Source organism: Ovis canadensis, chromosome 7 (assembly GCF_042477335.2).
Source record: "Ovis canadensis isolate MfBH-ARS-UI-01 breed Bighorn chromosome 7, ARS-UI_OviCan_v2, whole genome shotgun sequence".
NCBI classification, from domain to species: Eukaryota; Metazoa; Chordata; class Mammalia; order Artiodactyla; family Bovidae; genus Ovis; species Ovis canadensis.
This window is the reverse complement of record NC_091251.1, coordinates 96,403,893-96,422,508: the sequence shown is the minus strand read 5'-3', so window position 1 is coordinate 96,422,508 and position 18,616 is coordinate 96,403,893. Positions and strand designations below refer to the sequence as shown.

General features: G+C 39.0%; 1 protein-coding gene across 2 annotated transcripts in view; it reads right to left on the bottom strand.

Moving 5' to 3' along the window:
- Nucleotides 1–18,616, bottom strand: part of YLPM1 (YLP motif containing 1) — a 63,484-nt gene that overhangs the window by 34,272 nt on the left and 10,596 nt on the right. For both annotated transcript variants that reach the window (XR_011258355.1, XM_069597071.1), the window contains exons 2-4: nucleotides 17,975–18,211; nucleotides 16,470–16,649; nucleotides 14,183–15,174 (exon numbers count right to left, since the gene is read on the bottom strand). Coding sequence is in view for 1 of the 2 variants with exons in the window: in XM_069597071.1 (XP_069453172.1) it covers nucleotides 14,183–15,174; nucleotides 16,470–16,649; nucleotides 17,975–18,211 (1,409 nt within the window). In the remaining variant the exon portion in view is untranslated. The remainder of the gene's footprint in view (nucleotides 1–14,182; nucleotides 15,175–16,469; nucleotides 16,650–17,974; nucleotides 18,212–18,616) is intronic.

Genomic DNA, 18,616 nt, shown 5'->3' with positions numbered 1-18,616 from the left:
ACCCTAACCAGAAACACAAAAGCAAGAGAACTCTGGGAAACGTACTTCAGCCCAGTCAAGCTGACACAGAATCACCACAAGGAATTGAAAAATGCATAAACTCACTATAAACAGAGAGAAAGGGCCGCCCGCAGATGAGGATTGTTTTTAAACTCTGGACGACAAAGAACAAACATGAGCGGTAACACATGGAGCAAGAAGCAGCTGCAGTTTAGACTGCCGGGAGCAGAGGAGAATACAATCAAAATGGGTCTGGCTTGCCCACAGAAACCCAGGGAGGGTCAGGATTCTCAGATGCCAGGGATGCTGGGGAAAAGACTAGGTAAGACCTGGGGTTAAAATGATGTAAATTAAAATCCATATTCTAAACCATCGATCAGCCGCTCCCTGGGCTTGAACTGTCTCTAAATGCCTGAATTTGAGGGTCCCCTAGCATTAGCATTAGCCTCCTATAGCAAAGTTTGACAACTGATGAGCCCTTCTCCACATGCATAAACATCATGCCCCATCAGTTTCACTGTCTTCCTCTCTTAAGTATAAATGGACAACTAAAGATCACAATATATTTGAGGAATGCCTCCAAAACGAAAGGAAGAGAATATGGATCTGGAAGAAAGAGCAATAATGCAAAAAAGCAGAAGAGAACTTAAAAAAAAAAACTCTCAAATTAGTATTCTCAGAGAGAATTCTTAAGATATAGTATCAGTAAATCAAGAACAATTTGCTATATATAAAAAAGGATCAGAACCAGAAGAACTATAGAAATTATTTAATTCTCAAAATAAAAAAGGCAATAAAAGGACCAGAAGTATCTCAGAAAGTTTAACAAAATGAGAGAGAACAGAAAGAAATATAGCAGGTTCAAAATCCTACAAATCAGGGGTTCCAGAAAAAGAAAAACAGAAAACAAGAGAAAAAGAAATAAATGAAGAAATAGGACAAAGAAATTTCCCAGAGTTAGACTCTAATTTCCAGATGGAAAGGGCCCAGTTCACTAAGTATCCAGTACAGTTAATAATACTGAACAAATACAAACCACTATAAACTATTAAAATAATGAAGATTAAATAAAAATTTTCTAGTAGTAGGGAGAAACCATCTAAAAAGGAAATGAATCAGAACAACACAACAGTTATACTAGGTAACAGAAGAAAAGAGAATGCTTGCTGACCCTAAACACTGATCCTAAATTATGTTCAACTTCAATGGACATGAGTTTACGTAAACTCCGGGAGTTGGTGATGCCAGGGTGGCCTGGCGTGCTGCAGTCCATGGGGTCACAAAGAGTCGGACACGACTGAGTGACTGAAGTGAACTGGAAACTATTATATAGTATGGCACTGGTACAAAAACAAACATACATATCAATGGAACAGAAGAGAGCGCCCAAAAACAAACCCAGGCGCATGCAGTCACCTAATTCACAACAAAGGAGCCAAGACCATACAATGGAGATAGGACAGTCTCTTAAATAAACGTTACTGAGAACAGACAGCCACATGCAAAAGAATGAACCTGGACTACCATTGTATGTCATACAAAAAAATTAACTCAAAATGGATGAAAGACAAGTGTAAGACCTGAAATCATGAAACTTCTAGGAGAAACAAAAGGCAGTAGGCTCCTTGACATAGGTCTTGGCAATGATTTTTCGATTCTAAACATCAAAAGCAAAGAAACGAAAGGCCTACATCAAAAAGTAGGACTGCATCGAACTAAAAAGCTTCTGCTCAGTGAAGCAAGCTATCACTAAAATGAAAAGGCAGCTTACTGAATGGTAAAAAATATTTGCAAATCACGTATCTGATGGGCTTCCCTGGTGGCTCAGCTGGTAAAGAGTCTGCTTGCAAAGTGGGAGATTTGGGTTTGATCCCCTGGTCAGGAAGATCCCCTAGAGAAGGAAATGGCAACCCACTCCAGTATTCTTGCCTGGGAAATTCCATGGATGGAGGAGCCTGACAGACTACAGTTCATGGAATCAAGAAGAGTCAGACACGACTGAGCGAGCTCATGTATCTGATAAAGCGCTAATTCCAAAATATAGAGAGAACTCATAAAACTCAAAAGCAAAATATGAAACAACCTGATTTTAAAATGAACAGAAGATCTAAACAGATATTTTTCCAAAGAAGACATACAGATGGCCAAGAGGTACATGAAAAGATTTCCTACACCAATAATGGAAATGCAAATCAAAACCACAATGAGATGCTACTTCACACTTGTTAGAAAGGCTATTGTCAAAAAGACTGGAAATAACAAGCGTTGGTAAGGATACAGAGAAAAGGGAACCCTTGTGCACTGTTGGTGGGAATGTAAATTGGTGCAGCTACTATGGAAAACAGTATGGAGGCTCTTCGAAAAACTAAAAATAGAATTATCATATGACCCAGCAATTCCATCTCTGGGTATTTACTGGAGAAGAAAATGAAAAAACTAACTCAAAAAGATACATGCCCCCCAGACCCCCACCATGTTCACTGCAGCATTACTTAACAATAGCCGAGATATGGGAACAACTTACGTGTCCATTGATGAATGAATGGACAAAGAAGATGTAGCATACACATTGGATGGAATGTTACAAGAATGAAATCTTGCCATTTCTGACAATATAAATGGACCACCAGGGAATTATGCTAACTAAGTTAAATAAGTCAGAGAAAAGCATACCATATGACCTCTCTTAGATGTGGAATCTTAGAAAAAAATTTAATTAATTAAAAAACCAAGATCTTAGAAACAGAGAACACATTGATAGTTGCCAGAGGTGGGGTGTGGGAGGTGGGAGAAATGGGTAAACTTTTCATTTTCTTTTGTTTTTTAGTTTAAATAAATTATAATAAAATATATTCAACCTCAAATTATATATTCAAATTATTAATCAACTGCGAGGTTAGATTAAAACATTTTCAGGCATACAAGAGTTCGGGGAACTTACTTCCAACCCACAATTTTTTAGTTAATTGAACAAGCACTCCAGGAAAAGGAGGCATTACATATGTTGGGCTTTAGATCAGTTTTCCTGGTCCAGGTTGATTTGTGGGTCATTATAAGCCTTGAACGGAGAAGGCAATGGCACCCCACTCCAGTACTCTTGCCTGGAAAATCCCATGGATGGAGGAGCCTGGTAGGCTGCAGTCCATGAGGTCACTAAGAGTCAGACACAATCGAGCAACTTCACTTTGACTTTTCATTTTCGTGCATTGGAGAAGAAATGGCAACCCACTCCAGTATTCTTGCCTGGAGAATCCTAGGGACGGGGAGCCTGGACGGCTGCCGTCTATGGGGTCGCACAAAGTCAGACACGACTGAAGTGACTTAGCAGCAGCAACACCACAAACAGAAAGCCATGAGACTCAACAAACCGTGAATCCAATCTAGAATAATAGTCAAAGGAAATGACGGAATAATACCCATACGACAGATCTTCAGAGCAGCCAACCAACCCAGGTAAAAGCAAGAGGATGCATGAATTTGGGAGAGAGATCTCAAGAGAAAAAGATGTTGCTTTGGGGACTGGAGTTAAGAGGATTACGTTAAAGATGTTGCAGGAAGAACAGCAACTGGAAATTCTAAAAAAAAAAAAAATTATTACACTAAAGAAAATGTAATCACAGTATACTGCTTACCTCTATGAACAATATTACTTATTGACTTATTTTAAAATAATGATATAAATATCATTGGGCAGATGGGGTTACAGAACAGTAAAAGAACTAAATTTTACCTATCAGAACAGGAAGTAAATAAGTAGTATCTCAAATGTATAAATGACAAAAGGAACAGCACCTTCTTTAGTACTATGAGGTAATTACCAAAAGAAACAGCTGAAAAATTAGAAGCTGTCCTTAGGAAACACATTGAGGGTGGTTTGGAGCAGTAGGCAGTTATTTCTCCTGATTTAAAAAAAGATCATATGTATGTATCATTTTGATCAACAATGTATTTAACAGACACACAGAGTGTTAGCTTTAACCAGGAAAAGGGCTTCTTCTGAGACCGCAAGAACTATGAGGATGGCAACTTTAGTGGTAAGGCAGAGAAGTTTCATTGGGCCTGAAAGCCTTGATTCTCTGGGGCAGGGAGCAAAATTAAGGATACAAAGAGAAATAATGTTTGCTGAGACAGAGAAGGCAGCATTAGCACAGAATGTCTATGGAAAATAATGAAGGCTTGACACAGCTATTGCTGGACAAAGGGGAAAGGAGCTGACCAACTGCTTGTCAAAGGTACACCACAGGAAGTCCAGGTTAGGACGTCCAGGTTAGGATGCGACACTTCCACTTTGATCCCTGGTTGGGCAACTAATATCCCAGCCAAAAAAACAGTATGTCTCAATGCTAAGGATAGAGACTACATATTTATGAATGAAAAAAGTATGCTATTTCAGGCTCTGTGATGATTTGGTTCCTTTTCTTGAAGTTACATTCATTAACTTATTAAAGTGCCTAGAATAACACGTTAGGCCATTAAAGATATGTAAAATCATCTGTTCTGTATTCAATTCAGGAATTATTAGGTCCTATCAGTGGTAAGAGAAGACTATGCACAATGCACAAATCAGTATAGGAACATTCTTTAATATGTTAGGTAGTGTTATACTCAACTTCAGAATGAATAAACTACTTTCTAACTAAACTGTGAATGCCTTGAGAATTTTACCCGTAACTGAGATATTTGGCATATGCAACATTTATTGAACACCTACTAATTGTCAAGTATTGTGTTAGTGCTGTAAATAAACTGATACCTAACCACAAGGAGTTCAGAGTCCATAAGAAGAATGAGACAAGTAAATCAGCAATCAGAACAGAATTTGATACATGTGGGGCATGTTGGTCTTGCTCACTGAAGTATTCCCAATGTCTGACTCACTGAAGGTTCTCAACACATTAACTGTAGAAGTCCCATCCCCAGGGCAGGAAAAATATGAACCGATAAAGCAAAAGATAACAGAAAAGGGATTACGAACAGAGAGCAGAGCACGTGCAAAGGCCAGAGGAAAGGGTAAAGGAAGCAGGAAGCACTAAAAGGTATGAAAATAAAGAAATGAACAAGGCAGAAAAGCTGTGAAAGGCAATGAAAGCACTTCTGTAAACCTCACGCCTGCATATATAATAGTGTCCATGAAAGGGGAGGGTGTTTTGCTTTCACATGAAATTGCTGACCAGCAGCCAAGCATCACTTTATTTTTATTTTGGTGGTCAGAAATATGTTAAACCAACTGAAATATACTTTCAACACTACATACAAATGGCAACCACTAATAGTTATCAATACTGCACTTGAAATTTTTCAAAGTTCAAAGATGTTACAAAATGTCAAACTATCAAAACCCTTTTGATTTATAAAAGTAAAGAACTTTTCGGCCCTTGGAAAAAATATATTAAAAGTTACTCATATTAAACATATGTACAAAAATAAGCCATCTTCACATCAATACAATGAAATACTATGACCTTTTTAACATATAAAAACATACTGGAAATAAAGTACAAACATAGTATACATTTGCTCAATACAATCACACAAAACACATGCAATGTACACTGGCTAGATGAAATGAAAAATAGACAAATATGTAGTGTTTAAATATTTTGAAAATTTTTGCTTGTATACTTAGGTATTTCAGAAACTTCTAAAAGATAAATTTAATCCTGTTTTTTTCCCTCTTAGCTTCATTTGTAAGTCTCTCTCTATGTCATTAAATATTTACTGTAAACATTAAAGAAAATCCTGAAACTAGGCATGAGACCATTAGAACTAGGAACAAAAATTTCAAAATGCAATACAAAAAATAGAATCCAAACTGGGTACAAAAACTTAAGAGGGATACAGAGATATAAATACGCTTAAAAACAATAATAATGTCTGATTATCACAATATTTATATAACACACTCACATCAGCAGATCATGGTAATCACAAGATGCTAAATTCTGGAATTGAATGCCTGCCCTTTTGATTTTCACGTCAAATTCCATTTTCTAATATGTATAACTAAGATCTTAAAATCAAAATTCCAAAGAGAAGTAATCATTGTAAACAGAAACAGCCATGACAAATGGAAGAATTAAGCAAAAGTACAGTGTTAATAGCCCCTTGCTAATAGCTACAGGATGGAAGAGGTCATAATTCCAATCCTAAACTGACCAAAAGTGGTTAGAACTGATCAGAAACCTTGATATTATAAAAATGTCAGTTCTTCCTCAATATCATCAATAGAATCTATACAATGTTCATCGAAATTCCACCATTTTTTTTTTTAAACTAACAAGCTGCTTATATTATAGGGGAAATAGAAAGGACCAAGAATAGTTAAGATAATCTAGATCAGGGGTCAGCAAGCTATGGCCCATGGATCAAACCCAGTTAACAGTAATTTAAAAAATATTTTTATAGGCTAAAGAAAGGAACAAAGAAAAATGTTTGAAAGAGACTAAACATGACCCACAAAACCTAAAAACATTTATCATCCGGCCCTTTACAGAAACAGTTTGGTCACCCCTGATCTAGAAACACAGAACTGGAGGACTTACGCTAAGAGATGTCAGGATTCATTATGAAGCTATAGAAATTAAAACTATATGACACTGGTGGAAGGAGAAACAAACCAAAGAAAGGGAGTCCACAAACAAATCCACACATGCATTCACTTATGATGAAGGAGACACTGCAAAGTAGGAAGAAAAGGATGCTTTCTTTCAATAGTTGGTACTGGGGTCAACTTGATAGCCACATGGAAAACAATGAACTTTATACCCTGCCTCATACCATACGTTAACCAAAAAAAAAAACAAACACACCAATTCTATACGGATTGTTGATTTTAAAATAAAAGGTAAAACAATAAAAGACAAAATACAATAACATATTTATGACCTTGGAGTAAGCAAAGATTTCTTAAACAGGACATGAAAAAGCACAAATCATAAAGAAAAGATCAGTAAATTAGATTATTAAATTAAAAAACCAAGAGTATCTATTAATCAAAAGATATCATTAACTCTTAGGGTTCATTTCGGCTCACTGGGTCCAATTTTAGTTTTTAAATTTTTTTTAAACAGTTCTGTTTTTAAGGATTGATAAAGTTCATGACTTTATCTCTTACAGGCCTTCCTAAGAACAAACAGAAAATTCACCTTTTGAAAAACAGAATTATCTTGCAATTACCATATAGGTTCATTGAATTCTTTCATAAATCTAAGATATATTATGGGGTCTTCAGTGACTTTTTTTCTATATAATGAAATATTTTGTGGTTTTCTTATCCTAGAATTCATTATTATTCATCATGACTTATCAATTACCCCCAACTATGCTAAAGGTTAAAATATGAGGACAACAGAAGAATGACCGAATTGTGAAATAAGCTGTCATCCCTCCTGGATCGCCCAAAATATTGCAGTTTGCTTTTAGGCTTCATTGAGCACAATTGAAAATTGAGACATTTTCATATCCTGACAAAGTGTCAGAGAAAGTTGTGTCAAAATTATTAGATGTATTAACGATAAATGCAGAGACAGCTATACTCTAGGTTCTAATAAAAATGTGAAATCATACAAGCGAATCTCCTGGATGTCAATATTCTAGATAAATATTCTCAAACTCAAGAGAGGATGTGAACAATATATTTCTAAGGACAAAAAGGAAATATGGCATTGTCATCCAGCTATTAAACAGAAAGACTTCCTCATGTATCTTTGGCAAGAACCTAGACCATTTTGCTTTGCTCAAAGAATACATGACAGAATTATTTCATCTTCTATAATGTGTCTGTGCCAAAATTTACTTGATGCAAGGATTTTTATTCTTTTCAAGTTTTATTAAAATTTCTAGTAAGTTGTTTTCCTTATCCCTTTATTCGTACTTCTGTAAGTTATTTATAAAGTTACCTTTAAATTAAAAAAAAATAAAAAGGTTCCACTGGACCATCTAGATGGAATAGTGAAGGCTACTACTCTTCTAGTATCCTGAAGGATAAGAATGCAAAAAGTGCTACTGAGTGAGAAACAGTCAAGCCAATTTAGACATAGGATATACAAAGAACTGATATCTAGTCTATATAAAGAACTTCTACAAACTAGTATAAAAAAAACATAACCCAACAGAAAAATAGGGAAAAGACTTGAACCAGCATTTCACAAAAGAGGAAATCCAACTGAATGATAATCAAATAGAATAGAAGTCAATTTCATTCATCATCAGTTCAGTTCAGTTCAGTCACTCAGTCGTGTCCGACTCTTTGCGACCCCATGAATTGCAGCACGCCAGGGAAATATAAATTAAATCCATATTACAGTATCACTAGACACCCACCAAGATTGCTAAAATTTTAAAGTTCAATAATACCCAGTGTTGATGAGGGTATAAAAAAATTGCAGTACAGAAACACTGATGATGAGAGTATAAATTGACATAACCACTTTTGAAAACTGACCATACTTATCAAAGTACAATATCATTCATACTCCTATGACAAAGCAATTCTAATCCTTGGTGTATACATCTAAACAAAATTAAGTACAAAGACACATGCACACATACACACGTGCATATCTAAAGGGACATATATAGCACCAAAGAAACAATGCAGTGTTATGCCAAAAAACTTGAATGACCATCAAATTAGAATGATAAACAGATTGTGGTATATTCACACAATAAAATACTGTACAGGAATGAGAATGAACGACACTAATGAATCTCACAATAATATGATGTCAAGTAAAAGATGCCAGACTTAAAAGAGTACATATAACATGAGTCCATTTACCAAAATACAAAGTTCAGAAGTAGGCAAAAATAACCTATCATGTAAAAGTTGGTATAGTGGTTACCTTGGGATAAGGAAACCCCATGGATGCAGCATTCCAGGCTTCCCTGTCCGTCAACAACTTCTGGGAGTTTACTCAAACTCATGTCCACTGAGTCAGTGATGCCATCCAATCATCTCATCCTCTGTCATCCCCTTCTCCTCCTGCCCTCAATCTTTCCCTGCATCAGGGTCTTTTCAAATGAGTCACTTCACATCAGGTGGCCAAACTACTGGAGTTTCAGCTTCAGCATCAGTCCTTCCAACGAATAGTCAGGATTGATTTCCTTTAGGATGGACTGGTATGACCTCCCTGTAGCCCAAGGGACTCTCAAGAGTCTTCTCCAACACCACAGTTCAAAAGCATCAATTCTTCGGTGCTCAGCTTTCTTTACAGCCCAACTCTAACATCCATACATGACTACTGGAAAAACCATAGCCTTGACTAGACGAACCTTTGTTGGCGAAGTAGTGTCTCTGCTTTTTAATATGCTATCTAGATTGGTCATAACTTTTCTTCCAAGGAGTAAGCATCTTTCAATTTCATGGCTGCAGTCACCATCTGCACAGAGCTCCAAAAAATCAAGTCTGTCACTGTTTCCACTGTTTCCCCATCTACTTGCCATGAAGTGATGGGACCAGATGCCATGATCTTAGTTTTCTGTATGTTGAGCTTTAAGCCAACTTTTTCACTCTCCTCTTTCATTTTCATCAAGAGGCTCTTTAGTTCTTCTTCACTTTCTGCCATAAGGGTGGTGTCATCTACATATCCGAGGTTACTGATATTTCTCCCGGCAATCTTGATTCCAGCTTGCGCTTCATCCAGCCCAGCGTGTCTCAAGATGTACTCTGCATATAAGCTAAATAAGCAGGGTGACAATATACAGCCTTGATGTACTCCTTTTCCTATTTGGAACCAGTCTGTTTTTCCATGTCCAGTTCTAACTGTTGCTTCCTGACCTGCATATAGGTTTCTCAAGAGGCAGGTCAGGTGGTCTGGTATTCCTATCTCTTGAAGAATTTTCCACAGCTTGTGGTGATCCACACAGACAAGGGCTTTGGCATAGTCAATAAAGCAGAAATAGATGTTTTTCTGGAACTCTCTTGCTTTTTTAATAATCCAATGAATGTTGGCAATTTGATCTCTGGTTCCTCTGCCTTTTCTAAAACCAGCTTGAACATCTGGAAGCTCACGGTTCACATACTGTTGAAGCCTGGCTTGGAGAATTTTCAGCTTTATTAGCGTGTAAGATGACTGCAATTATGCAGTAGTTTGAGCATTCTTTGGCATTGCCTTTCTTTAGGATTGGAATGAAAACTGACCTTTTCCAGTCCTATGGCCACTGCTGAGTTTTCCAAATTTGCTGGCATATTGAGTGCAGCACTTCCACAGCATCATCTTATAGGATTTGAAATAGCTCAACTGGAATTCCATCACCTCCACTAGCTTTGTTCGTAGTGATGCTTCCTAAGACCCACTTGACTTTGCATTCCAGGATGTCTGGCTCTAAGTGAATGATCAAACCATTGTGATTATCTGGGCTGTGAAGATCTTTTTTGTATAGTTCTGTGTATTCTTGCCACCTCTTCTTAATATCTTCTGCTTTTGTTAGGTCCATACCATTTCTGTCTTCTACTGAGCCCATCTTTGCATGAAAAGTTCCCTTAGTACCCCTAATTTTCTTGAAGAGATCTCTAGTCTTTCCGATTCTATTGTTTTCCTCTATTTCTCTGCATTGATCACTGAGGAAGGCTTTCTTATCTCTCCTTGCTATTCTTTAGAACTTACATTCAAAGGGGGTATAGCTTTCCTTTTTGCTTCTCTTCTGATCTCGGTATTGACCATCTGGTAATGTGCAGGTGTAGAGTCTTCTCTTGTGTTGTTAGAAGAAGTGTTTTCTATGACCAGTGCATTCTCTTGGCAAAATCCTATTAGCCTTTGCCCTGCTTCATTCTGTACTCCAAGGCCAAATTTGCCTGTTACTCCAGGTGTTTCTTGACTTCCTACTTTTGCATTCCAGTCCCCTATAATGAAAAGGACATCTTTTTGGGGTGTTAGTTCTAGAAGGTCTTGTAGGTCTTCATAGAACTGTTCCACTTCAGCTTCTTCAGTACTACTAGTTGGGGCAGAGACTTGGATTACCGTGATGATGCATGATTTGCCTTGGAAACGAAGAGATCATTCTGTCGTTTTTGAGACTACATCAGACACTACTAATTTCTATTTCTTGATTTGAGTAGTGATAACATGGGCCTAGCTATTCATGAAAATTTACTAAGGTATACACTTATGATTGTGTACATCTCTGTATGTTACTCTTCAATAAAAAAGCTTTATTATTGAAACTAAGACTCTTGGAAACCAACATCCACTAACATGGCAGTTTACTGGAGCAGCGGTAGTCTTCTACAAGACTTGGTGAATTCAATGATACATACACACATATACAGTTTCAAAACATTGCCTCAGATGCTTAACAATGTGGTATGCTATTTACATATAATGCAGTTATGTTACTTGACTTCTTGTAAACCTTCAGTTTTTAGAAAGCAGTCTAAATCCAGATTTTTCAGAAAACTGTGAGCAGGATTAAGGTAAAAAATGTGAGCAGCATCTAATTCAGGGACAAAAAAATGCCATTCGTATCAAAGCTGCAGGTGGAAAAGAGCTGGGAAAGGGTATCTCATACCTAAAAGCAATGTAACCTCCAATCACCAAGATTTCAGCAGACTGGAATGCAGGCCCAAATCTAACTAGATAAAATGCAAAGTTTTAGAAAAAGAAAAAAAAAAAAGACAAAAAACTGTACAAGTTCAGGGTGAAAGAGAAAGGGTTTAATAACAGTAAGATGAAAAAGACCTAGGAGGCCAAACTGATGTTATGCTCAACACAAGTCAACACCATGAGAGTACTGAAGCCCCGCCCCCCAACATAAAAAGCAGTACGTCCAGCTATATGTTACATTCTTTATGCCAAAGTTAGTAACAGGCCTATGGTCTGCTCCATCTAAGTGTTCATTCTGAAGCAGACTGACAAACCAAAAGCTCTTCAAAGGACCATAAACAATAATGCAGGAGAAAGCTAGGCACCACGAGCATTATAGCCAGAGAAGGCTAGAACAATGTTAGTGTGAAAAGAACAGAACTTCAGCTTACGTGATGGCAGAGCAGAATAGTTAAGGCCAGTAGACGGAAACACGAGGATGGTCTCTAAACAATGGTAGTGTGTACACACTGAAGAAGAACAGGATAATTCATTATGTACTGTGCCACACAGGCAGATCTAGAATCAACGTGTAGAAGTCAAGGTACCATATTGATGCTCAATGTAAGAAACAAAATTTCCAGAAAACTATAGGCCAGTGCTGCTTGCTGCAGTGGCAATGCTGAAGCAGAGTCCACCAACTGCTTGTCACAGGAAGAGCAAAGGACCTCAGAGTGGATCAGAAAGCCTTGGGTTCAAACCCCACCTCGACCATTCATTTGCTATGACATCCAGGGCAGTGTATCTGTAACCTCTCCCAATCTCAGCGCCCTTTACCCATTTACTTCATAAGATGACGGAGAAGAACAAATTAGGTAACATGTGCAAGACCCAGGATGACAAACTAAAACGCAACACCAAGGTGAGTTGCTAAAGAGGAAAAACTGCACTGGATAATTGCTAAGATCCTCCTAACGCTGAAATTATTAACTGTACCTTAAGGCAAGAAAAAACTTAAAATAGGTCCTAAATTTACAAAATCAAGATTTTGGTAGGCAGAAGAGAGAAAACATTATGCCAGAAAGAAAGGGAGCAGGAAACCTATGTTGCATAGGAACAACATAGGTTACAAGAATGTCATACAGCAAGTCAGTTACCAGATCTAAAAGGTAATGCTCTCAATCCAGGAGTTAAGCAGGAATTCAAATCAAGATGAAACACATGCCAAATAAACCAAGACTACAAATGCACTTCTCATCACTGACAGGATGAACATCACTGAATCACAGCATTAAACACAGTGCTTAACTAGCGCTCTTGTTCTTGGGACCCTCTGGTCTCAGCCCCCACTGCTGGATGCAGGTTCACCTCTCCCACTTCATGATCCTGAGCAAGATACCCAATCCTCTCCAGCCCTAGTTTATGAAGGGTAAATGTAGGCATAAACCTGTCAAGTTCACAGGCTATCGAGAAGACTCCATGGGTAATATATGTAACGCTTCTGAGAAGACTTCTGGTACTCAGAGGAATTCATGTCAATTGCCTCTAAATAACTTTCATTTTTGGATGGAGTTTTGTTTTCTGAATATAAACTTGGGGAATAAATAAAAGACATATTTTGTTTTCAAATATTTAATTTAGCTAATGTAGATCCATCGACACTGAGATGGGAAAACTAATCAATACTGATAAGTGAAAAATCAAGTTACAAAATAATATTACTTAGTCTGATTCAATTTTTTTATAACATATGTTTTAAAAATTATCTCCAGATGGTAGAATTAGGTGACATTTACTTTTTTCAGTACTTTCCTATTCTGTCTAAATTTTGTGTAAGGAGTATATATTTCCAGTACAATTTCCAACTGGAAAAAATTCTGATTGAAAATGTTTTTCTATAAGAAAATTATCATTTAGGCCAACTTTAGGGAAAAATATTTCTACAAATTTGGAAAAATAAGTTTAAGCCCTTTTAAAAGGTAAAAGAAAAAATTTAGAAACTACTGGTAAATATTTTTTGTGCTTTTCTAAATAAAAATGTGGTTCAGACAAGAGAAAAACATCTCCTTAATAGAGGAAAATATAAAGGATAAAAGTTCCATGGGGGCATAGATTTTATCTGTTATGTTATATTCACTGCTAGAAGCACAGAGCAGAAACTTAATAAATATTTACTGAACAAATGGATAAAAGTCCTATTTACCCTTAAATTTCACTGCCTATCTCACTAGATACTTATTCATTTTTATCTCTAACAGCTAGCATATCATCTCACAAAAAGAAGTTACCAATCCAGTTATTTGTCAAATCAACAAAGAGTAAAAAAGATCAATAAATAAACAATGATTTTGAAGCTGAAAGTCAAAGTCACTAAGAAACTGGTAAGCATTACTTTAAAACCACTACATTCATCCTGGAATAAAATCTCTACATGTAGGATAAAAGCAGTGACATCAAGGAAAGGGGGTATGTTGCCATTTCTAGATTTCATTATGCCATGTCTAATGAGTGAATAATACTAACGTTATGCATTGTAAATCAGGAATATATATAAAAGTACAAAGAGAATGTAAAAGCCTACTCAACCTACAGCAGCAAAACAGCCACCATCCATCCGCCACCCCTTCCCACCCCCTCCCCAAATAAAAAGGCAGACCTACCTTGGGCCTCTTGGACCTTCCAAGTAACTGCTTCTAGGAGGATCTGGAAGCAGTCCACCTGACCTCCCTGGCATATCCTTGACTGCGGCGAGTGGCTGAGATGGAGCAGCTGAGGACTCCCCAAGTCCTTGCTCGGATGAGAACGAACTGTACGGCAAAGTAGACTTGCTCAGGGGAGCTTTGGAATTCACTTGGTCTGATGGGCCAAGGGCTGACTGCAGTGGAGGATGGTAAACCGAGGGTGGGGCTGAACCAAAAGACACAGGGGTGGGCAGCAGCGCTGGTCGAGGTTTCTCAGGGACTTGTGAGTTCTGGGAGCTGGAGGCGGGTGGACCTGGGGCTGCTGTCAAGGGAGGAGGCATCCCCTGGGGAACTCCAGGGGGAGGGATGCCTGGAGGAGGTGTGGCTGAAGAGAGCGGGGCGAGGGGCATGACAGGGGGAGGTGCGGTCGAAGCCAGAGAAGGTGGTGGAAGCACGGGCGGCGGCCCTGCTGAAGACAGGGAAGGCGGGGGGAGGACGGGCGGTGGCCCCGCAGAAGAGAGAGACGGAGGCATCACTGGCGGGGGCACAGAGCTCGGCAGAGACGGTGGCATCACGGGTGGGGGCATGCCAGGTGGTGGGACTGATGGCAGGGCCGGGGGCATCACCGGCGGTGGCAGTGACGGTGGCAATACTGGCGGGGGCATTGTTGGCGGGGGCGGTGGCATCTGAGAATAGGGGACAAATGGGGGCGGCATGGACATGTTCCCCATGTACTGGTTCTTCACGTTCTGAAGTGCGCTGACTTTGTCCTGGAGATAGGTCTGAGTGGCCTTCATGTGTCCCTGCCATGTCTTCCACTGCTTCTCATACTCCTGGAGCTGATCTTTGTGAGGGTAGGAGTGGAGCTGCTCCTCCCACAGCTGAAACTCCCGCTCCCATTCTTGGTAGAGGCGTTGGAACTGCTGCCGCTGCATCTCATAGTGCCGCAGCTGCACGTCTGCGGACATGGTCTGCAAACAGGGATGCAAGTGACTGTTAAGACACTCACAGAAGAGAAGTAACTTTAAGCTGAAATATCAAGGAGTCAAGGGCGTTTGAAGCGTTAGGAGCACAAGACTAAGGAAGGCTCAGGATAAGCTTGTTAAATCCCTTCAATAATGACCATTTGCCTTTCTCCTTTTAACTTAATTATGTAAGTTATCACAGAATCGAAAAAAAAAAAATCAACTGGACATCCTTGGTGGCGCAGTGGGTAAGAAATCCCGAGCTTGATCCCTGGTTGGGGAAGATCCCACATGCCCACAACAAAGCCCACGTGCTACAACTACTGAAACCCATGTGCCTAGAGCCTGGGCTCTGCAGCAGGAGAAGCCACCGCAATGAGAAGCCCGTGCATCGCAGCTAGAGTCGCCTCTGTCCTCTGCAACTAGAGAAAGCCTACACAGCAACAAAGACCAGGCATAGCCAAAAATAAATAAATGCTTCAAAAAAATAAAAGGACATGCTTAAAAAAAATCAACTAATCACTAAAGTAAACACCTATCTCACCTATTTTTCAAGTTTTTAATATTACTATGGATCATTTTAATATTATTACTGAAAATGATCTGTTATAGACATAAGTTTATACCTCAAAGATACAAGACATACAAGGATCTAAGTCACTTCATCTTTTGTGGTGTATTTTCATGGGCTTTCTAGGGTGGTTGCTTTGATCTTGTTGGTAGATTTTTGCTTGTCGTATTTTTTAGGCAAAACACAGGTTAACTTGAAGCAACATAGGAAGTTCTGGTTCTTTTCTCTTTAATTTTTTTTGGGGGTGGGGGTGGGGGTGGGGGAGGCAGTCTGCACAGCTTGCAAGACCTTAGTTACCTGACCAGGAATTGAATCTACACTCTCAGCAGTGAGAGCTCAGAGTCCTAACCACTGGACCGCCAGGGAATTCTCTGTGTTTTTTTAAACTGAAGTATAGTTAATTAACAATACTGTGTATGAGGTGCACGGCTACACACACACACATAGACACACAGGCTCTTTTTCAAAATCTTTCCCTTATAGGCCACTATAAGATAGTGAATATAATTTCCTGTGCTCTACACCAAGTCCTTAGTGTTTACCTATTTTACAGACAGTAGTGTGTTATCTTTTAAAATCCACAGGTGACAAATGTAACAAATAACTACTTGGGCACTCCAGGGGGAACATCTGATACTTTTCCTTCATCACACTTAAATCTCTTTCATGAGAAACAAATCCCTTAAACATCTGGGACAACTTCCCTTGTGTCCGTGAGGGAAGCTCTCACCTGGATGTGTGGCGGATGCTGTATAACCTGCTGGTACTGCTGCAGGATCTGCTGGAGCTGAGTGTGCTTCTGCATTATTCCCTGGTACTGGAAGCCAACTCGATGCTGCTGGTGCTGCTGCCAGTGTGCGGCTGCAGCCTGCAACTGCTTTAACCTGGCATCCTCTTCTGGGTCCTCAGACTGAAGGTGAAAGAGGGGATATGCTTTATTCTAACCATAAACAGCTTTATTCTAAGTCATAAATAAGAAACATGAATATGTTATAGAGTATTATGCTATAATAGTATGGTATCAGGAGAAGGCAATGGCAACCTAGTCAGGTACTCTTGCCTGGAAAATCCCATGGATGGAGGAGCCTGGTAGGCTACAGTCCATGGGGTCTTGAAGAGTTAGACATGACTGAGCGACTTCACTTTCACTTTTCACTTTCATGCACTGGAGAAGGAAATGGCATTTAACTCTGGTATTCTTGCCTGGAGAAGGAAATGGCATTCAACTCTGGTATTCTTGCCTGGAGAATCCCAGGGACGGGGGAGCCTAGCGGGCTGCAGTCTATGGGGTCGCACAGAGTTGGACATGACTGAAGCGAATTAGCAACAGCAGCAGTATGGTATCATAAAGTCAAGAATCCTTGCAGCTCTGGCTGAGAAAAGCTAGTCTATCTTTAGATAAAATACTTAGTTCTATTAAAGTCTTAGTGTCTTATCCTGGGATCATGAATACTACCACAAAGGAATTTACAAATCCCACAGTCTTTGCTAGAATAGTCACCTCACTGTTCCTATTTAGGATAACCATTTCCACAGCAGGAAGTAATCCACAGTTAGTGTCCTTTCCACTATATGAGAAACCTCTTTTTTACAGCTAGTCACTTTTCACCAGCTGACTACAGTGTAATCATTATGTTTCATTAATGTTTCCACATAAGGCTCTTGGGAGAACAATGACCTTTGGACCAATCTGAGGACTTTCCATGTGCCAGTCAGTAGGTTAAGCTTCAAGGATTATCACATTTAATGCTTCAATGGCTCTATAAGAAAGCTACAATTTAAATATGCCCATTTTTTAGGTGAGGATATTGAAGCACAGAATGGTGAACTAACTTGCTCAGAGTCACAACCAGTAAGTAGCAGTGCCTGGACTACAGCCCAGGCAGTTTAACAATAAAGCTGAATCTCTTGAATTACTGCCCTGTGCCATCAACATGAAAACATCCACCCTGGCATCCCTTTAGTGCTTAGAGATACTCAATTCAGAAGAGTGTCTAATTCTTCAATTTCACTTAAACCATGAAAAAAATGTTCTTTTCTAAATACCTTGAGGCATACATCTGATTATTCCACAAAAGAAATTTTACATGCACTTAAAAAAAATGAAAAAAAAAAATCCATTTAAAACAAAGGTCTATATATACACATACATATATGTATGTATGTGTATATATATATGAATCAGAAAAAAAGCTGAACAATTTAAAAATACCAAGTAATTAATTTCATGGTTACCTGGGGCTCCTCAGGTGGGAGAGGAGGTGCTGCGTCTTCATTAGTGGGTGGTAACGGGGGCTCCTCAGATGCAGAGGGTTCTGGTACTTGGCTGGTAGCAGGTACAGTAACTTCTTCTTTCACTGGCTCAGCTGCATCCTTTGCTACAACAGGACCCTTTTTGTGTCCTGGCAAATGCACTTTTGTCCTCTGCTGCAAACTAAGCAGGTGCTGTCGATACCAATACTGCTGCTGTTCCTACAACAGAAACCATTTTTTTTTTAAGAATTTTAATTGACAATCCTATATATCTGCAATTTGGTTTTGACAGAGAGCTACATCTGTGTCTGTGTTCACGCACTTATACATAATCAAAGGCAAAGCTGAACTGAAAAAAGCAAACAAACAAGGTCTTTCCATTTTTCCCCCCCAAATGTATACAATTAAGTTAAACCAGGAGAAGGCGACGACAGAGGATGAGATGGTTGGACTCAATGGACGTGAGTTTGGGTGAACTCCAGGAGTTGGTGATGGACAGGGAGGCCTGGCGTGCTGCAGTTCAGGGGGGTCACAGAGAGTCAGACACGATTGAGCGACTGAACTGAAGTTAAACTATACATATTAATTCAATATACTTCTCTACTGTCATAAAAAAAAAACAAA